At 39.0% G+C, this 18,054-nt stretch overlaps 1 protein-coding gene across 7 annotated transcripts in view; it reads right to left on the reverse strand.

The window, feature by feature from the left end:
* The window catches only part of UBR1 (ubiquitin protein ligase E3 component n-recognin 1), a 129,549-nt gene that overhangs the window by 4,752 nt on the left and 106,743 nt on the right, over positions 1 to 18,054 (reverse strand). For 5 of the 7 annotated variants that reach the window (XM_023735189.1, XM_004380676.2, XM_023735191.1 and 2 more), the window contains 9 exons: positions 17,540 to 17,595; positions 15,090 to 15,186; positions 11,521 to 11,588; positions 10,322 to 10,472; positions 8,547 to 8,634; positions 7,546 to 7,679; positions 6,181 to 6,289; positions 5,696 to 5,752; positions 3,522 to 3,599 (listed from right to left, as the gene is read on the reverse strand). In XM_023735189.1, the coding sequence (XP_023590957.1) occupies positions 3,522 to 3,599; positions 5,696 to 5,752; positions 6,181 to 6,289; positions 7,546 to 7,679; positions 8,547 to 8,634; positions 10,322 to 10,472; positions 11,521 to 11,588; positions 15,090 to 15,186; positions 17,540 to 17,595 (838 nt within the window). Of the gene's footprint in view, positions 1 to 2,036; positions 2,389 to 3,521; positions 3,600 to 5,695; positions 5,753 to 6,180; positions 6,290 to 7,545; positions 7,680 to 8,546; positions 9,427 to 10,321; positions 10,473 to 11,520; positions 11,589 to 15,089; positions 15,187 to 17,539; positions 17,596 to 18,054 lie in introns of those variants that run through there. The other 2 variants (XM_023735190.1, XM_023735194.1) reach the window with 2 other exon arrangements.

Below are 18,054 nucleotides of genomic sequence, written 5' to 3' on the forward strand. Positions count from 1 at the left end.
TAATCAATGTCATAAAACAGCATGTGTGTTACTGTTACATGAGAAACTATCTGTTCTGTAAGCCTTCACCTGAAGTACAATAAAATATTAAAAAAAAAAAAAGAATCTCCAATAGAGTATTAACTGTGAATCTTACTCTCTGACCCCCAGTTTCTGAGGCAAGATAAGAACAACCACTATCGTCTCCATAGGAACAGAGGAACTCTGGTGTAGGTATTACATTCCTGTCCCTTGCAGACGAGGGGGCTATTTTCACTTACGGAAGGTTGTTCCAGAGCAAAATTATTATCATTAATCATTTGTTCCAATCCTTATTCTCAAAGCCATTTAGCTCATGTACTATGGGATAGTTACTACGGGAAAATTATGAAAAACCCCCTTTTAAAGCTAGGGACTGCACTTAGAAAGAATCAAGGATCCATGCAAATATTTCAAAGTGAACTGGTTGCTGTTGAAATTGTGATTGCTGTTTTAGTGTAATAACTGGCGGCCAGAAGAAGCAAACACTGCAATCATCAGTTGTGATAGCAGGGCTCTCCCTGGAGCAGTGGAGGAGGTAGACATTAGTAAGATGTGTGGCCACCAACTGCTCCTCAGAATTTTTGTGCAGTTCAAACTTGGTTATAAAAATTAAAGGAAATCTCAAACCGGAGAAGAAGTCACAAGAGGACGGCCTCAAAGGAGACTGGGCTACTTCCAAAGGGTTTTGCCCCAGGACAGTGGTAGTGGGTAGAGTGGCACTGTTTGTGGCTCTGTTTTGGATAAAGGTAACATCTTTCTTTCTTCTTTAGCACAGGATGGCTGAGTCCCTGAGCACTAGTCATCCTGGAGAGGCAAAGGCGGAGGGCATGCCTAAAGCATAGCCACTGCGCGGCCATCTTCCTCTACTAGCAACGGTTCGGTTAGAATGGAAACCAGTGACTACAGTAAACCTAGCAAAAGTCATTTTTACTTGGAACCAGCAAGGAACAATATCATCCAGGGGGACCTTAACTGTGATTAATGGCTAACCCTTCTCTCAGATCCCCTGAAGAACCAGCAGCATGATACTTCTTAAACCCTGGAAGACAATACCTATTCACTGGGCTTCTGTGGTAAAAATGTACCCTAAAATTAAGAGAATCATTGAATTTAGAGCTGGATGCAATCTTTGAAATCATTTTAATTTTAGGAGGGCCAAGAGAGAAAGTGACAACAATTCTTTTAGATGGCTGACTTTAACTAGCATGAGAAAAGAAGCAAGGCAGCTAGAACACTGAGGTCAATTCTATCTGGTAACAAAGGCTGGGGCGTGGCCTGCCAAAGCCTCCTGCTGATGCCAGTTAAAGCCCCCTGGCCTTCTGACTGCAAGCAGTAGAATAACTCAGAGAACTTCCTTAGTCATTCTGCAGGCAGTGATCTCTGAGTGAGTTGAAAAGGCGCCTCTGTTAAACAGGCAGCAGAAAGGGACAGGAGCTGGTTGAATGGACACACGAAATCTGGGGTGGAAATGAGGAGTGTGCTGGGGAGAGCAACCAGGGTCACGTAACAATGTGTGTATAAATTTCTGTATGCAAAACTAACTTGAGCTGTAAACTTTCACTTAAAGCACAACTAAAAAAAAAAGAAAAGTGCTCATCAAGCCCTCAAAATGATCCTAAACCGCAACACCTTTCTTAGATTCCTTCAAATGACAGAAAGCCCTTTAGCTTCTGTTGTTGTTAGCTGCCATCAGGTCAACCCCAACTCATGGCGACCCCCCATGCACAACAGAACAAAGCATGGCCCGGTCCTGAGCCATCCCCGTGGTTGGCTTAGGATCGGACCATTGTGACCCATAATTTTCACTGGCTGATTTTCCGAAGTAGATCACCAGGTCTTTTCTCCTAGTCTGTCTTAGTCTGGAAGTGACACTGAAACCTGTTCAGCATCATAGCAACACTCAAGCTTCCACTGACAGATGGGTGGTGGCTGTGCATGAGGTGAACTGGCTGGGAATTGAACCCCGGTCTCCTGCATGGAAGGCGAGAGTTCCACCACTGATCCAACACGGACTAACATATGACCAAGGACTATGAATAGTCACCTTGTACACCAAGGCAATTAATTGGGATTATTAAATTTGTATCCTTAAAAAAAAAAGTTAAGAGTTATTTGTGTGTACTGACAAGCTCTAGTTAATTCAGTAGTTTACCAAGAAGTCTGGCTGCTACGCTTGGCAACAGTGCCAAACTCCTAACTAAGCTTTGGAATTCCTGCAATTTGGGAAAAGGATGCTTTTTTACCAGTCCACCATCAATGAAGTCTTGAATGGGCTTTGATTTTCAAACTGCTGAGATTCTTGCTCTCTAACTACAAGCGGCTGGTGGCTTCATGTCGTCTTTATCAGTTTGCTATCACTTTGGTCTGCTGTGTGTTACGGATACATAAGGGCATTAACAGAAGTTTTGGGTTATTATTTTCAAGACATGATGCATTAATGACTCAAATACAAAATATTCACACCCCAGCGGCTAAAGCAGATGTGCATATAATCCCTCCATTCAGTAACACTTCATTGGCAGTGTGCTGCCCGTGAAATAATGCTATTCAAATAACTTATAGTGAGGTAAGTCTGAAATAATTGAAGAATGATTTTTAACCTTACAGAACATTATTTTATCATATACAGTGTGTTTAAGTTCACGTTCTTCTCTTATAAAAGAAGTAACAGGCAGTTCATACAGGTGTTAGTAATGAGTATACTGTGACTTGTTTATTTTGCTTCTCGTCAGTGTTTGTTCTTTTCCTACTTGAAAGTGATTAGTGAGAGGGGAGGGGAGATAAAAACAAAGTCTGAGAACCAGTGCTTTAGGGTCGTGTTTAACCTGACTGGGAGTTCCTATGGTGCAAGTGGTTAACACGCTTGGCGCTAACTGAAAGGTTGGAGGTTTAATTCCACTCACAGGTGCCTGGGAAGAAAGGCCTGGCGATCTACCGAAAGGTCATGGCCACTGAAAACTGTACGGAGCACAGTTCTACTCTGAAACACATGGGGTCACATCACCATGAGTTGGAATCGACTTGACAGTAACAGAGTTTTATCATCTGACTGCAGTTGATTTCGGGGTGGAGGGGGGTGCCAAAAAGGACTGAGGGGTGGATTCCTCTCTCCAGGATCCAGGTCACAATGTAGTTATCTGTTTTACTGTTACAATGGGCTTCCATATAATATTTTGTCTGAAGAAAGGACATTCATTGCTCAGCAGACACTTAAAAAATATTTGTTAGCAGTTGTTCATACAAACTGGAAGCTCAGAAAACATTAAAAAAAAAAATTTTTTTAATGGGGCACAACAGTCCAGGGACAAGGACTAGAAGGCAGGAGGGGACAGGAAAGCTGGTAATAGGGAACCCAAGGTGGAGAAGGGACAGTGTTGACCTGTCGTGGGGTTGTTAACCATTGTCATAAAACAATATGTGTACTAACCATTCAGTGAGAAACTATTTGTTCTGTAAACCTTCGTATAAAGTACCATTAAAAAAAATTTTTTTTTTCTTACCTGAAATGAGAAGCTTGATTTAGGAGGCAGCTGTAGTCATCAGGAAGCTCTATCAAACTATTTCTTTTCCTAGGGTACCTAGGAATGTAATTTAAAAGGCAATTTTATTTACAAGTAAATAAGCCCAGGTCAAAAACTGACCAAGGTGACTGAAAGAAGAATGTCTTAAAAATTACAATAGGATATTTGTCCACGCTTGGAACCCAAAGTAACTCCCACTGTTTAACAAACAGATTAAATCCAAACTTCTCACCCTAGAATTCTAAATCTTGTTATCAGCTGGCTTCCTTTCTAAACTCAACCCCCACTATTTTCTAAGAAAAAACTGGTCTAGCTAGCTTTTAACTGCCTGGGAAGGTAGCATGAAGCAGTGGTTACGAACACGAACTTCAAGATCAGACAGACCTGGGTATAAATCCTAAATTCTCTGATACTTTGACCAGTCACTAACTGAAGCTATCTAAGCCAGTATTTCCTGGTCTGTAAAACAGAATGAATGTAATATACTTTCTGAATCATAAGGCACATCATCAATATAATAACAGGGTTTCAGGGGAAAAAGAAACATTACATTAAATGGACATATCAATTAAAAGACTCATGTTGATTTCAGAAACGTTAAAATGTGAATAGTAGTATCAAGGAATTTCGCAGCATTGGTGAGGACTAAATGAGATATTAAGGTGAAACACAGTAACATGTACTTAGGACTCAATATATCTTTACAAATGTTACTATTACTTCTCACCATACTAGATACAATAAAAGCCTTGCTTGCATGCCTTGGGAAAGTCATTGGAATAACATGAAAATTTCATCTCAAAGTCCCAATCAATTTAAATCTATAATCTTTTCTATGTTTAGTTAAAAATCATCTCAAAGATTAACCTTGTCTAAGAATCTTCTTTAAATTTCTATAGCATTAACAGTATATTCAATATATTATACCTTTTCTTATATCATCTTGAGTTACATATGTAACTAGATTGTATCACTAGATCATAGATTACCCATGACCAAAAGCTGTGTTTATGTTCTCTCTTTTAACTCTCCCAGAGTATTCTAGTACCATGCTGGGAAAATAGTAGATATCTAAAATACACACAATAAATTGAAATAGAGGAAAAAGTGTGTGACTTTAACAGTCCTAAAATGCGTATTCATATCTCAAACTCTTTTCTTCTTCCCACTCTGAGATCTTCCTTTTCTTGGTGATGTGAACACTGCTGCAGCTGAACACAGGAGCTGGATCTCTTATCTCCGAATCACTAACGCTGGGTTGGGGGAAGGCGGCACAGGAACGTTTACAGCGGAGGTGAAAGTAGTTCAAGGGGTGAGAGAAGACGAGAAAAGAAGGTGGCAAATGTACACTGGCTCACAATGTTTGCTTTTCCCAGAGAAAAATGGTACTGTTGGCATTTAAAGCTGGAGGCCAATTTCTCTGTTGTTTTTTGATGCAATTCAATTCAAATAAAAATTATCCACTGTACACAATACAAGGCAGGCCCTGGAGAGATACAGAGAAGACGAGCATGCAGTTCTTCCTCTTGCTAAGCTTCCTGTTCAGTGATTTAGGTGCTGACAGGTTCGTGTGCACACACACATGCACACACACGTGCACACACACGAGAGGCTATATCAGGAAAGACTTCAGGGAACAGGTGGCGTTTGAATTAGTCCCCGAGGAAGAGGTGGATTTTAATAGAACCATAATGTATGAGAGATAGCAGGGTTGAGGGAAAGTTTATTTTTGGGGGGTAATTTCTAAGCAGATAGATAGGAAGGTAAGGAAGAAATAGTTCTATTATATATAGTGCTTTATTCTCAAAAAAAAAAAAAGGTTTATAAAAATACTGTGACTACCCAGTAGCTCCAAAATGCCATTTCCACCTCTGCCTTTTGAAACGGATGTATTAGCTTAAGGAAGGTTCTTTGAAGAGGAGCTGGTGGCTTCTAACAATCTAAGAGGGAAAGGATATCCACTCTTAAAAAAAAAAAGGAAAAAAAAACTGTAGGAGAAACTTGATTTCTAGCAAACACCTAACAGACGTGTAGGGAAGAACGTATGTACTAGTAAGAATGAAGATGACAGACTAGAAAGCAGACTCAATAAACCAACCACGTTAGCAGACACAGCCTGTAGAGGGGAAAAAGGATTAAGAAGGAAAACCAACCTGACCACTGAGCTTTTCTGCTTCAGACAGTTCAGTAAGGCGGGATCAGAACACCACCTGCACGTGAGCCAAGATAACAACATGAATCACCTGCGACGGCTTCAGTGCAATCTGCAGCAACGAGCCCTCTTCTCTAGTTCTTTTTGTCCCTTCTTTCCATGGTCTCCCTTCCATATTTCTTTTTTCTTACATCTTGTCCCTTCTTTCCTCCCCTTCTTTCCTGTTTCTTTTTAAATTTTATTGTGGTAAAATACAGAGAATAAAAAGACTGTACAATGGACGGCAGTCATGGAATGGGTGTGAACCACTGCTGCCCAGGCTTTCTGCTCTTCTCCACTCCTTTAATTATGTGCAGGAGGAATCGCCTGTATTTTTGCTACACCCTTAAATCAATGCTAATCAGTCTAAGAGCTTAGCAAATAATTGTAATTGGAAATTTCCCAAGTGTGTAACAACCCAACAAGGACATTCTGTCCCATAAGTACCTCTGAAGCAAGGGCCTTACAGTCTCCCAATATTCCTGGAAAAGCAGGAACAAATTTGTGGGTAAAGATAGATAGCTGCAGAGTGCATTATACTCTCCTTCTGCAGAATCTGCAAGAAAACAAAAATACATTTAATAAGCACATCATTCTTACTTGGTCAACCTGTTCATACAGTCTCTTCATAGTTTATACTCATTTTTATAAGCTAAATGTAGAGTATATTTTGTATTCTATAAAGCTGTAGGTGGTAAATAAACCAAAGGGACCTTTTAAAACATAAATCCAATTGAGTCACTCTCCTGATCAGACCTCTAAAATGTCTAACCACCACACTTGGTATAAAATACAAAGTCCTTATCATGGCATAAAGGCTCTGCGTAGAAATGCTCCATAAGGTGTCCAAGGAGAGGCTGGTGGACTCAAACTGCAGACCTTTTGGTTAGCAGCCAACCTCGTAACCACTGCGCCACCAGGGCTCCCCGCTCCCTCTAGCCCCTGGTAATCAGTAATAAACTTTGGTCTCTATGTATTTGCCTATTCTAGATATTTCATGTAAGTGGGATCATACAAGTGGGATCAACAATATAAGTGTATGGCTTATTTCACTCAGCATAATGCCTTTAAGGTTCATCCATGTTCTATCATGTATCAAGACTTCATTTCTCTTTATTGTTGAATCATATTCCATTGTATGTATATACCACATTTTGTCTGTCCGTTCATCTGTTGATGGATACTTGGGTTGTTTCCACCTTTTGGCTATTGTGAATAATACTCCAATGAACACTGACGTACAAATATCTGCTTGAGATCTGGGCGATTTTGGTGACTCTTCCAAAATCATACGAACATTCTGATTTTTACCCATACAAAGCCACAATAAGGCCTTCTCTCCTTTGGTCTAAATTTAGAAGCAAGTCAAGGAGAAGGAAAATGACCCTCCTACTCAATTATACACGGCCTTCGCTGGGTCTAGCAGGTCTTTCCCAATAGTATTCTATAATACTTTCATAATAGATACTGTCATGTGTTCGAAATTCAAATAACAGTGTATATAATAAAGTATTCCTCCTACCTAGCCAAACAATTCTCCTCCATAAAGGCAACCAATGCTTCCAATTTCACGTACACCCTATCAGTTATATTCTATATGGAGGCATTTTAAAGCTCAAGCTAGTCTGGTTGTTGGCCTCATCTGTAACCTACTGCACTGCAAGGGCACACACATTTGGAGTCAACGTGGATGAAAGAGGTGGAAGGGAAGAGGTTGGTTCTGCCTACCCTGATGTTCTATTCTTGAGCTTGAAGGTGAGAACAAAAATCCAGTCTCTCATTTACAACTCTGTAAGTTCATTTCCTACTTACTGGCAAACAGTTCTTCAGGTGGAGTTACCCCAAGCAAATAGTGGAAAAACAATGCAGCACAGCGGAGGTAAGGGGTGATGCCATTCTTCAGTGAGACCCACAAACACCAGCCAGGAATACCACACCCAATGCAGCTAAAAGACAGTAATGCCAGAACAGAACAGAACAGAACACTGATCAGACTTTACAACCCTAGATTTTAAACACACTCCCTTTCAAAAACATAGTTAAGCATTCAGATAATGTGTTACCTATTTAATTTTTAAACATTTAAAACAAAATATTAACTAGCTGATAGCTTTGGTCTTTAAATCTAATAGTTTTCTAAAGAAAACCACAGTTCTTGCATCTTTTACCATGTAGATTTTTAAGGCAAAGAACTACTTTCTTCTTTTTCGTAGGTGGCAATAAAAAACCAAACCAAGAAAAACAACAACAAATTCACTGTATAAAAACTTGATTCTTTAAGAGCAAAGCGGAAAACAGCAGCAGGCGAAGCTGAACAGAGCACTTCTATTGTACTTCCGGTTTTATCCTCTGCATTGCCACTGTATTTCACATATTATTCACAACAGTCTTACAATGCCTGTAGTTAAATGCATCAAGGGCAACAACTGTATGGAATGCTATAAAAGGATTACCTACTTTCTACATTTATTTAAATTCTCAATGCTGCTATTCATTAAAATCTTATCGTCTTTAGCTTACGTTCCCAGAATGGTTTACAAGAATAAAGATAGTTGAAACTTGTTTCAGTCTTAGAAACTGTTATTCCAACCTACTACTCCCTTACTTGAAGATAAAATCATCAAAATAACTTTTCTTCACTGTAAACCTTTCCTGTAGTAAACAAAGCCACATACTAAAAGCCTTAGCTGATTTTTAAAAATTGGAGTTGAAACGGTTCAAAAGTTATATTGCCAAACAACTGCTGAAAGTTCTATTGCCAAATAAACATGTGGAATTCTTGAAGTGGACTGGATTAAAGGACTGCTACTCACCCACTTGTAAGTCGGGAAACTTCTTCAAAGAAGGAAGCTGCAGACCGAGCTTCTTCACTGTCTTCTTGAACCTGAGCAAGGGGGAGGCCTGAAAAAGAGATTCTGAAAGATAAATTTATGAATTTGCTATTCAATTTATAAATTACACCTCAATTTCATGGTTCCAGGACAACAATGTTGATTCAAATAGGCTTCTTTCTCTTATTCTCAATCTAAATAGTTGACTCTGAGTATGAAACTGTTAGGTAAGCTTTATCTTTATATTCGCTGCAGAAACAACTAGGGCAGAATCACAGACTTGCTAACATGGATGTTTAGTAAATATTTACCACACTATAATATAACCACGTAAATAAATTAGTGATCATCTACCTGCCCTGGGTTTAATAGGACAAAATCTATTAAAAAGTAAACATGTTTTCATTTTTAAGGTGATTATGATGGTCTGTCTTAGCTAGCAGATGGAAAGTCAACCTCTAGAAAGGCAAACAGGCTGCTGTCCTGTCTTTATGCCCAAAGAGCCACATAAACAGAACCTTGTGAGGTAGTTTTCCTCAGGTCACCTCTCCTTGAGGAGGACCATCCTAAACCTTTCTGGCAACTGCCAACTCTGCTACTTACTTAAAGGTTCTAGGCAAGCCACTTAAGTTCTCCGGACTGCAGTTTCCCTGTACTAAAGGGGGATGATAATGCCTACCTTGCAGGTTGCTATGAGGGATGGCTACAGCATGTATGAACAATGCTCTCCTTTTAAAAATGCTTTTGTTTATATATTCACTCATCTGAAAGACCACGATTAAAATTACCCTGAGTCTCTTATCTTGGATGAATATTGCCGATTCTTTTCTTTTTACAAGTTAAGATCTCTTTAGGAAATACACTTTAAAAAAAAAAAAAAAAGTATCATGAATTCATACTGATATTTCCAATTCAAATATGAGTTCAGTATTTATATATAATTTTTTGTTTGTTTTAGGTAAATTTTACATGCAATGAAATGCACAAAACTTAAATGTACTACTTGATGACTTCTGACAATGCATACACTCAAGTAAAAGACAACAGGGTTTTTACTTTTCTGATTTTATTCTTGTGTTTCTTCTCTCGTATACTGAAAATCTTGCTTCCCAATAACATTAACCTAAGTACTTATTTGGTGTATCCTAAAAATTATCTAAAATAACTTTAAAATAACAATACTAGCTATCACTAGTACCACTAACGTAAATTCAGCTTAAGATTGTTTTTGTTGTCAGAACATATTCCAGTAGGGATGTACAGCTGAAATACTGTTGTTAAAGTCACTTGAAGTAACTATTTTCTCGATATACTTGATACAGTTAGGTCCATTTGTGGTTTTCAGGTTTTTTTAAATTATTTTCCCACATTAATTTACTGTTTTTCAGTTAAGTAAAGCATTTATAAGGTTCTAAAGTGAAAACTATCTAAAAAGAGGACATTCACGGGGGTCACTGCTTGGATCCCTGTCCCCTTTACCTTATCCTTAGAGGAAATTATTTTTAATTTGTTTTCGGTTTATACTTCTATTGCTTCTTTTTAGAAAATTTAAGCAGTGGTTCAGCTAATTACCGCTTTCACAGCTATTCTACCTTTCCCTGTTTAAACAGCATTCCTAGAGAAACGAATGATCATTTAACAAAGATGTAATACAGGACTTTGAAATGCATAATATGATTAACCACAAGCATAATTAATTCTGCCAATAAAGCATGGGGAAGTGTTATCTACAGTCATCACCCAGATGGGAGCTTTACCTGTGTCTATGGTAAGAAGTATCTGAAGCATGTGTGCCATGGTGATCAAATGGAAGAGATAAAGGTGGTTATAGGAAGAACTAATTGATGAAGGCTGCAGATCAACAGTGTCATCCCAATACAAGGATGGAAATGCTAACACAGCACCTACCTATGGAAGAAAATGGACATCAACATGGTAACAACGAGAGACCAACACAAATTAACTTCATAACTAAACGTAAAGGGCACCAGATACTGCACTGCTCGTTGGTTTTTTGTTTTTTTTTTAACAACCACCATAATTTTCCTAGTTATTCAACAGAATATATTAGAATATAATGTACCATAAATGGAAGTCAAAGGTCATCACCAAACAGGTTATCCTTTGTTTGGGTCGACTTATTAGTTCCCAAAGCAGGGTTCAGAAGATTCAACATTATAATCACTTGGGGGGAGCTCTTAAAATAACACTGATGCACAAGCCCCATTCCAATTCAACCAAACCAAAATCTCTAGGGGTAGGGCCCAGGTGCTAGTATTCTTTTAAAAAAGTTCCCCATGAGATTATAACAGATAGTTGGGGCTGACAAGCATGGGGTAGAGGCCTGAATAATAAGGGATGGGGATGCTAGCTAACCATGCACCCCCAAACCCCGAACTCCACATTCCCCCCAACCTCACCACCGTTCTCCCTGTAACCCAATTTGAAGAAGTAATCACTCCTTATAGAAATTTACAGGGATGGAAAAGCTCTCTGAGAAACTCACAAAACAGCTGCCACCTGTCCCTAGGTGCTTGTGGGAAGCCTAGATGCATTCATGGCATGGTCCCTAATGATTTTAAGACAGCTCACACTGTTCTTCATGGCTTATAATGTAAACAAGTTAAAAATGGGGGGAAGAGGGGGGCGAGCATAATATAGTAGACATAGAAATAGTTTGCACGTACAGACACCAAGTAAGTATAACCAACTACGACAAGACCTATTAAAAAGTAAATGTGCTTTCATTTTTAAAGTGATTTTGATGGTCTCAGTCAAATCTGCACCGCACTCACTAGAACAGCAATTTGCAAACAGAATGGACAAGACACCAAACTATATAGGTTGAACACCTGTAATTTATAATATTGGACAGAGAGCATACATCTGAATGAAGAAAACACACAAAACTATAACCTTGAGATGTAAAAAAAAAAATTTTTTACTGTAAACTTACCAAAACATGAAACAGATCTATAGATAGAAGGCATGGTGTATCTTCTGATTTTAGGTTAGGAAGAACAACTTAAAAAAAAAAAAAAAAGAATGTAATTCAGTCAGTAAGACAGCAATGTTGCTTGAATCGAATGTAAGATACATACATCTAAAGCAAAAATGTAACAGACTAGATGCCACACCTTCAGGATACAGGAACCATAATTAAAGATACACTGAACTGAGAAAAGGCGCCTAGAAAGCCTTGGGTACAATTTGAGGTTGAAAGACAAGATCTAGAAGGAAAAGATAAATGAACCAGGATAACTGAAATAGATTGATCAATAAATACTTGCCCAATGAATAAAAGAATGGCTTTTATACAATGTTCTCTACCACTTTTTACTCTAACTATACATTTCAGAATGTTCTGTGATACGTAAAATATGTGAACAAGGCTGGGGTGTAGGGAAAGCATGCAGAGCAGTACAGATGAGGTGAGGACAGAAAAGACCACTCTGAACAAAATTAGACACTATTTTATATAGATTGATGTTCGGAAGGAAATGCAGACAGCTCAAAAGCTATTGTCTAATTTGGTCAGTCTTTAAAGAAAAGCAATGAATTCAGAAGTCAGGGCAAGAGTGCCAAGGAAGTGAAATTAAGAAATCAAGTAAAACAGGAACGGTTTTGTATGTATAAAAATATAGGAGTGAATGATATCTCAATAATTCTGTTACTTAAAAAAAAAAAAAAATGAGGTAGAGAAGGCTCTCTTGAGATTAAGTCAATTTCTTAACCCCAAACCCAAGATTCTAAACAAAAAGCACCAAGCTTAAGAGCATGGGCTCTGGAGTCAGAACTGGGTTCCAGTACTGGTTCTATGTGTCATAGGCAGGTGACTTGATTTCTAAATCTACAGTATATACAAAATTGTTGGGAGAGCTCATTAACATATGCATTTAAAGCACTTACCCAATGCCTGGCACAGAGTAACCACTCAGTAAATGTTATTAATATTGGCTTATCAAATAAACTGAAGTGACACAAGACTCTGCCATTAACTAGCTGTGGGACCGAAATCTATTCCTCTCAATTTAATCTACTATGTACCCTCCCTTCAAGGCTTAATTCAAATCCTACTTCCTGCTAGAGGAGAGAAAAGCAGAGACCCACAGTGAACTGTTCCTTGTCTCAATTCCTGAAGCACCTACCGGTACCACAAATCTGGCATTTGGCTACTTTATAATGTGTGGTTTTACACAGTTTTTGTTTCTTTAATTCAGTTGTAAGCCTTATGACAGCAGGGATAATATCTTATACCTCTTTATATACTTATAGCCCTAATACTTACTACCACAAGAGATTTTGCAAATAAAGATGCTCCTACTAATAACTTTTCACATTACAAATTTTCATAGATAGGCATGAAGCTATACTACAGAGCAAAAGCACATCAATTCCATCAGTCACTGCCAAGTAGAGGTGACGTGCCATCAGTTCAGTCACTCCCATTTGAGATGTTTGTGCTTATTTTGAAGTGTTTCAGACAGAAGCCCCACGTGGAGTGATGAGTGCAGAAGCAGTGGGGTTATGTGGAAGTGCTGGTAAAAACAGGGGCTGACACTATGACTGAAAGGAAGAAGATAAGAAATAAACCAAACACGAAACAGTAATTAAGTGAGATGCTGCCCACGCAAAGAGGATGAGCTGTTTAAAATAGGAAGAGTTCCAAAGAACAAAGACAGGCACATGTAACTCATGAAAAGGTCTGGACCTGTGTAACTGACCAGCAAGAGAAAAAAGTAAATGAAAAATAGGAAAAACTTTTAAGTGTGTGGCTAGGAAATCAGCAACACTAATACATTCCTATTAGCACAATGTTAATTCAGGAGATGGCCGGAAATCAATATGAAAACATAAAAGCTAAGCAAGGTGGAAGTATAATAAAGCTTGGGCAGCAGCCTTGGATGGAGCTGTGGAATCCCCGGGTCACCATAGCCAGCAGGAAGCTGCTCAGGAAGAGCTCCCTAAGAAGCTTGTGTGGATTAAGCAGGAGAAAAGTTGCCGGCCTCAACAGATTTTCAAGGTAGTGAAGCTGGTCTATTTTGGGAACAAATGCTGCTGTAAGAAAACTATGCATGGCTTTAAAGCTTTAGAAAACAAATAACTCTTGTATTTGTTAGAAATGTATCTGGACAGTGCAAGTTTAAATCCCCCTTTGTTGCTGTGTGCTGTCAAGTTGATTCTGACTCATAGTGACCCTATCGGACAGGGTAGAACTACCCCATAGGGTTTCCTAGGCTGAAATCTTTATGGCAGCTGATCTCCAGGTCTTTTCTCCCACAGAAAGGCTGGTAGGTTCAAACCTTCAGTTAACAGCTGAGTGCTTTAACCACTGTGCCACCACCCCTACCTGTGAAATTCTGGACTTATGAACAAAGAGACTTAATAAAAAGCCCTTCTAAACCTGGCCTGTTTGCCTCCTGTACTAGAACTCAAATGTCCAACTGGAAATGCAGAGAACCAAAATGCTAAACAAAGATACCACTTTAAGGATTAAGGTGTGCCTGACCCAAGCCATGGTGTTTTCAACTGCCTCATATCATACAAAAGCTGGGCAATGAATAAGGAAGCCCGAAGAAGAATTGATGCCTTTGAATTATGGTGTTGGCCAAGAATATTGAATATACCACAGACTGCCAGAACAATAAACAAATTTGTCTTGGAAGAAGTACAGCCAGAACGTTCCTTAGAAGGCAGGATGGCGAGACTTCGTCTTACATACTCTGGACATGTTATCGGGGGGGCTAGTCCCTGGAGAAGGACATCATGCTCGGTAAAGTAGAGGGTCAGCGAAAAAGAGGAGGGCCCTCAATGAGACGGACTGACACAGTGACTGCAACAATGGGGTCGAGCATAACAACGTCCATGGAGATGGAGCAGGACTGGGCAGTGTTTAGCTCTGCTGTACACAGGGTCACTGTGAGTTGGAACCAACCTGATGGCATCTGACAACGTCAACAACAAAATGCTAAAAGCAAAGTCAGCTTCTACTGCATAATCTAATTCTTCTTTTAATTTCTATATTAATTAAGAGCACCACATGAGGTTTTAGTAAATTTTTAACTCGTTAGAATATGAGAAAATAAGATCTGTTATAGCCTGCCTCTTAAAGGACACGCACTTGTGTTCTGAGATTACCACACTCAGCATTTCTATTTTTTTACATGATTTTGACTTTGATTTGCCAATGAAATTCAACATATTTTAAAATGATCTATCCATATTATTGTTCTCTTTTCCAACCAGACTGCGGACCCAAGGATATTGGCAGTCGTGGATATTGATTCCAAAAGGCAGGGAGTCCAGGTGGAGAAAGTTACGTGAATAGAAAGGATGTGAGTTGAAAACATTTGGAAAATATGGTTTATAAAACTGCAGAGATTACAGCAAAAGCTTTTTTTTTTTTTTTTAATTAGTCAGTGCTCAAAATTATTGGAATGTAGTATTTCCCAGTGAAACAAACACTGTCAGGCAGTAGAAAAAGACATGTAAATAATAACCGCAATAATTCAGAGAAGACTCTACCTGATAGCAGGCGAACCAGATGTTTCTGTATCAGGACCTGAGGGCAGGTAATCCTCTGTGCAACTGCGAACTGCATTAATGCTTTCAGACCATTGTGCTAGATTGTAAGAGAGTGGAAGGAAGGTAAGGAAAGCTGACAGACCTAAGTCACTCACTGTGAAAACCAATTCCAGTCCACCAGAATTAGTTACAGACTCATCATATACTTTCCATTCTTGCAAATAAATTACAATACTTTTTTAATTTTTTTATTGTTGTAGTTTAAATGAAATTTACATTTCAAGTTAATCTCCCATACAAAAATTTATACATACACTGTTATGTGACCCTAATTGCTCTCCCTGTACTGTGACAGAACACTCCTCCTTTCCACCTCTGATTCCCCATGTCCATTCAACCAGCTCCTAACCCTCTCTGCCTTCCCATCTCACCTCCGGACAGAAGCCGCCCATTTAGTCTCTTGCATCTACTTGAGCTAAGAGACACGCTCCTCACGAGTATCACTTTATGTCCCACAGTCCAGTCTAATCCCTGTCTAAAGAGTTGGCCTCGGAAATTGTTTTAGTTCTGGGATGAGAGAGAATCCAGGAGCCATGCTTTCCAGGGTTCCTCTAGTCTCAGTCAGACCATTAAGTCTGGTCTTCTTACTAGAGTTTGAGTTCTGCACCCCACCCTTCTCCTGCTCCATCCGGGACTCTCTGTTGTGTTCCCTGTCAGGGCGGTCATTGGTGGTAGCCAGGCACCATCTGGTTCTTTTGGTCTCAGGCTGATGAACTCTCTGGTTTATTTGGCCCTTGCTGTCTCTTGGGCTAATACTTCCCTTGTGTCTTTGGTGTTCTTCCTTCTCCTTTACTCCAGGTAGTTGGGACCAACTGATGCATTTTAGATGGCTGCTCAGTAGCTTTTAAGACCCCAGACACCACTCACCAAAGTAGGATGCAGAACATTTTCTTAATAAGCTTTGTTATGCCAATTGACCTAGATGTCCCCTGAAAGCATGGTCCCCAGGCCCCTACCCCTGCTACTGTGTCTCTCAAAGTGTTTGACTGTATTTAGGAAACTTCTTAGCTTTGGTTTAGTCCAGTTGTGCTGACCGCCCTGTAGTGTGTGCTGTCCTTCCCTTCACCTAAGACAATTCTTATCTACTATCTAGTTCATAAATCACCCTCACCCTCCCTCCCTACCCTCGTAACCATCAAAGAATGTTTTCTTCTGTGTTTAAACCTTTTCTTGAGTTCTTATAATAGCGGTCTTACACAGTACTTGTCCTTCTGTGACTGACTAAATTCACTCAGCATAATGAGCTCCTGCTTCCCCCATGTTATGAGAAAATTACAATATTCTTAAATACCTCTAAAAGTTTTATGATCTTACCAAGTTTCTAATAGTTTTTGCCATGATAAAGAGGATTAAAGCTACAACCATTTCAATTCTCATTTAAGTACTCATTTTCTCCAGAGTCAATTTCTCAATGTCTGGTCTAGTTTACTCTATTGAGGCGTGAGCAAATATATTTGCAGACATTCTAAAATGATGGCTGAACACTACTGACTTCAGGGAATAGGTCTTCTGCTTTCCCAATGGCAGGAAGGGAACTGTGGGGAAACGTCTGTGAACTACAAGTCCTCTGTGCCAGCTGTCAGGAAAAGAGAAGGACACTGGCAAGGAGGAAGGTGGTCTGAGGAATCTCCAATTGTCTCTTCTGTCTCTATGCGGCTACTGAGCATATTTTTTTGAGCACTGTTTTTCAGCATCCTCTATATTATGAAAGGAGCCCTGGTCATGCAGTGGTTAAAGCACTGGACTATTAACTGAAAGGTTGGCAGTTCAAAATCACCAGTGGTTCCTCAGGAAAGAGACGAGGCAGTCTGTTTCTGTAGATTTACAGCCTTGGAAACCCTATGGGGTCCCTGTGATTTGGAACTGACTCGACTAAAGTGGGGTTTTTGGTTTTTTTCTACATTCTGAGGCTTCGGCCTGAGGTAGGAGTATAGTCCTGTCATAGTGCCAGCATCTGCCAAGCAAGGAGCCATGGCTTAGTTTTTTTGTTTGTTTTTTTTTAATTCACTACGATGATTTATCTAGAACTAAGCCAGCATTAACACTCCATGTTGTTTGACGGTGTAAAGTTAGTAAGGGACAAACAATGTAGGAGATACCAGGAATCTGACTTGGCAATAAACAGACAGGGGAGAAAAGCAATCATCTATCACCTGAAATCTCTTTGTTTGTGAGTTACGTTTAACCAGCAAGATCAAGTAAGCTCTGTATAATGCACAACACTGGCCATTCAGTCTCCTATAAGAAGCAAGGGGCTTACTTTTTTATAGAATTCTGCTCATTTTTACAGAAAAGGGGGTGAATAAAAATCAAATAATTAATAAACTAACTGTGGACTCCCCAAACAAAGCACACGAGAAGTTGCATATACCCTATCGGAATACACGTACCTGTCTATTCTGAAGTGCTCCAAACAGGGGTTTTCCTTCATCTCCCAATAGGTTTTCTCAAAGAACAAGAAAAACATAAAAATAATGAATCTTGAATTCTGCTACAATTCTATCAGTTTTCCTTTAACTGATTATATTTCTGACCACATGATTTACACATTTGCCACTTCAAAGTCTCATGGTTAAGTCTATGGCAAAATTTCATAATTTTTGAATGAGGAAAGCAAATGTATATAATTTATAAATTATAAATCTACAACACATGTGTGGGAAAAAGAAAGCAGCCTGTTTCCCTTTTACTCCTTTTAACATCTCTTTCATGTAAAAATATTTTAAACAGGCAATTTTATATTTAGTCATATGATTTTTTATGTCACATAATTTTAAGTCATATAATTTTTAAATTATATGAAGAAAACACAGTAGATTCTATTAAAAACAACTACCAGAAACACATTTTGTTTTAAAATAATACGTAAGGCAGATAAAAGTAACTTTATCATTCTTATAGGCAT

Source organism: Trichechus manatus, unplaced genomic scaffold (assembly GCF_000243295.1).
Source record: "Trichechus manatus latirostris isolate Lorelei unplaced genomic scaffold, TriManLat1.0 scaffold00076, whole genome shotgun sequence".
Taxonomy (NCBI): domain Eukaryota; kingdom Metazoa; phylum Chordata; class Mammalia; order Sirenia; family Trichechidae; genus Trichechus; species Trichechus manatus.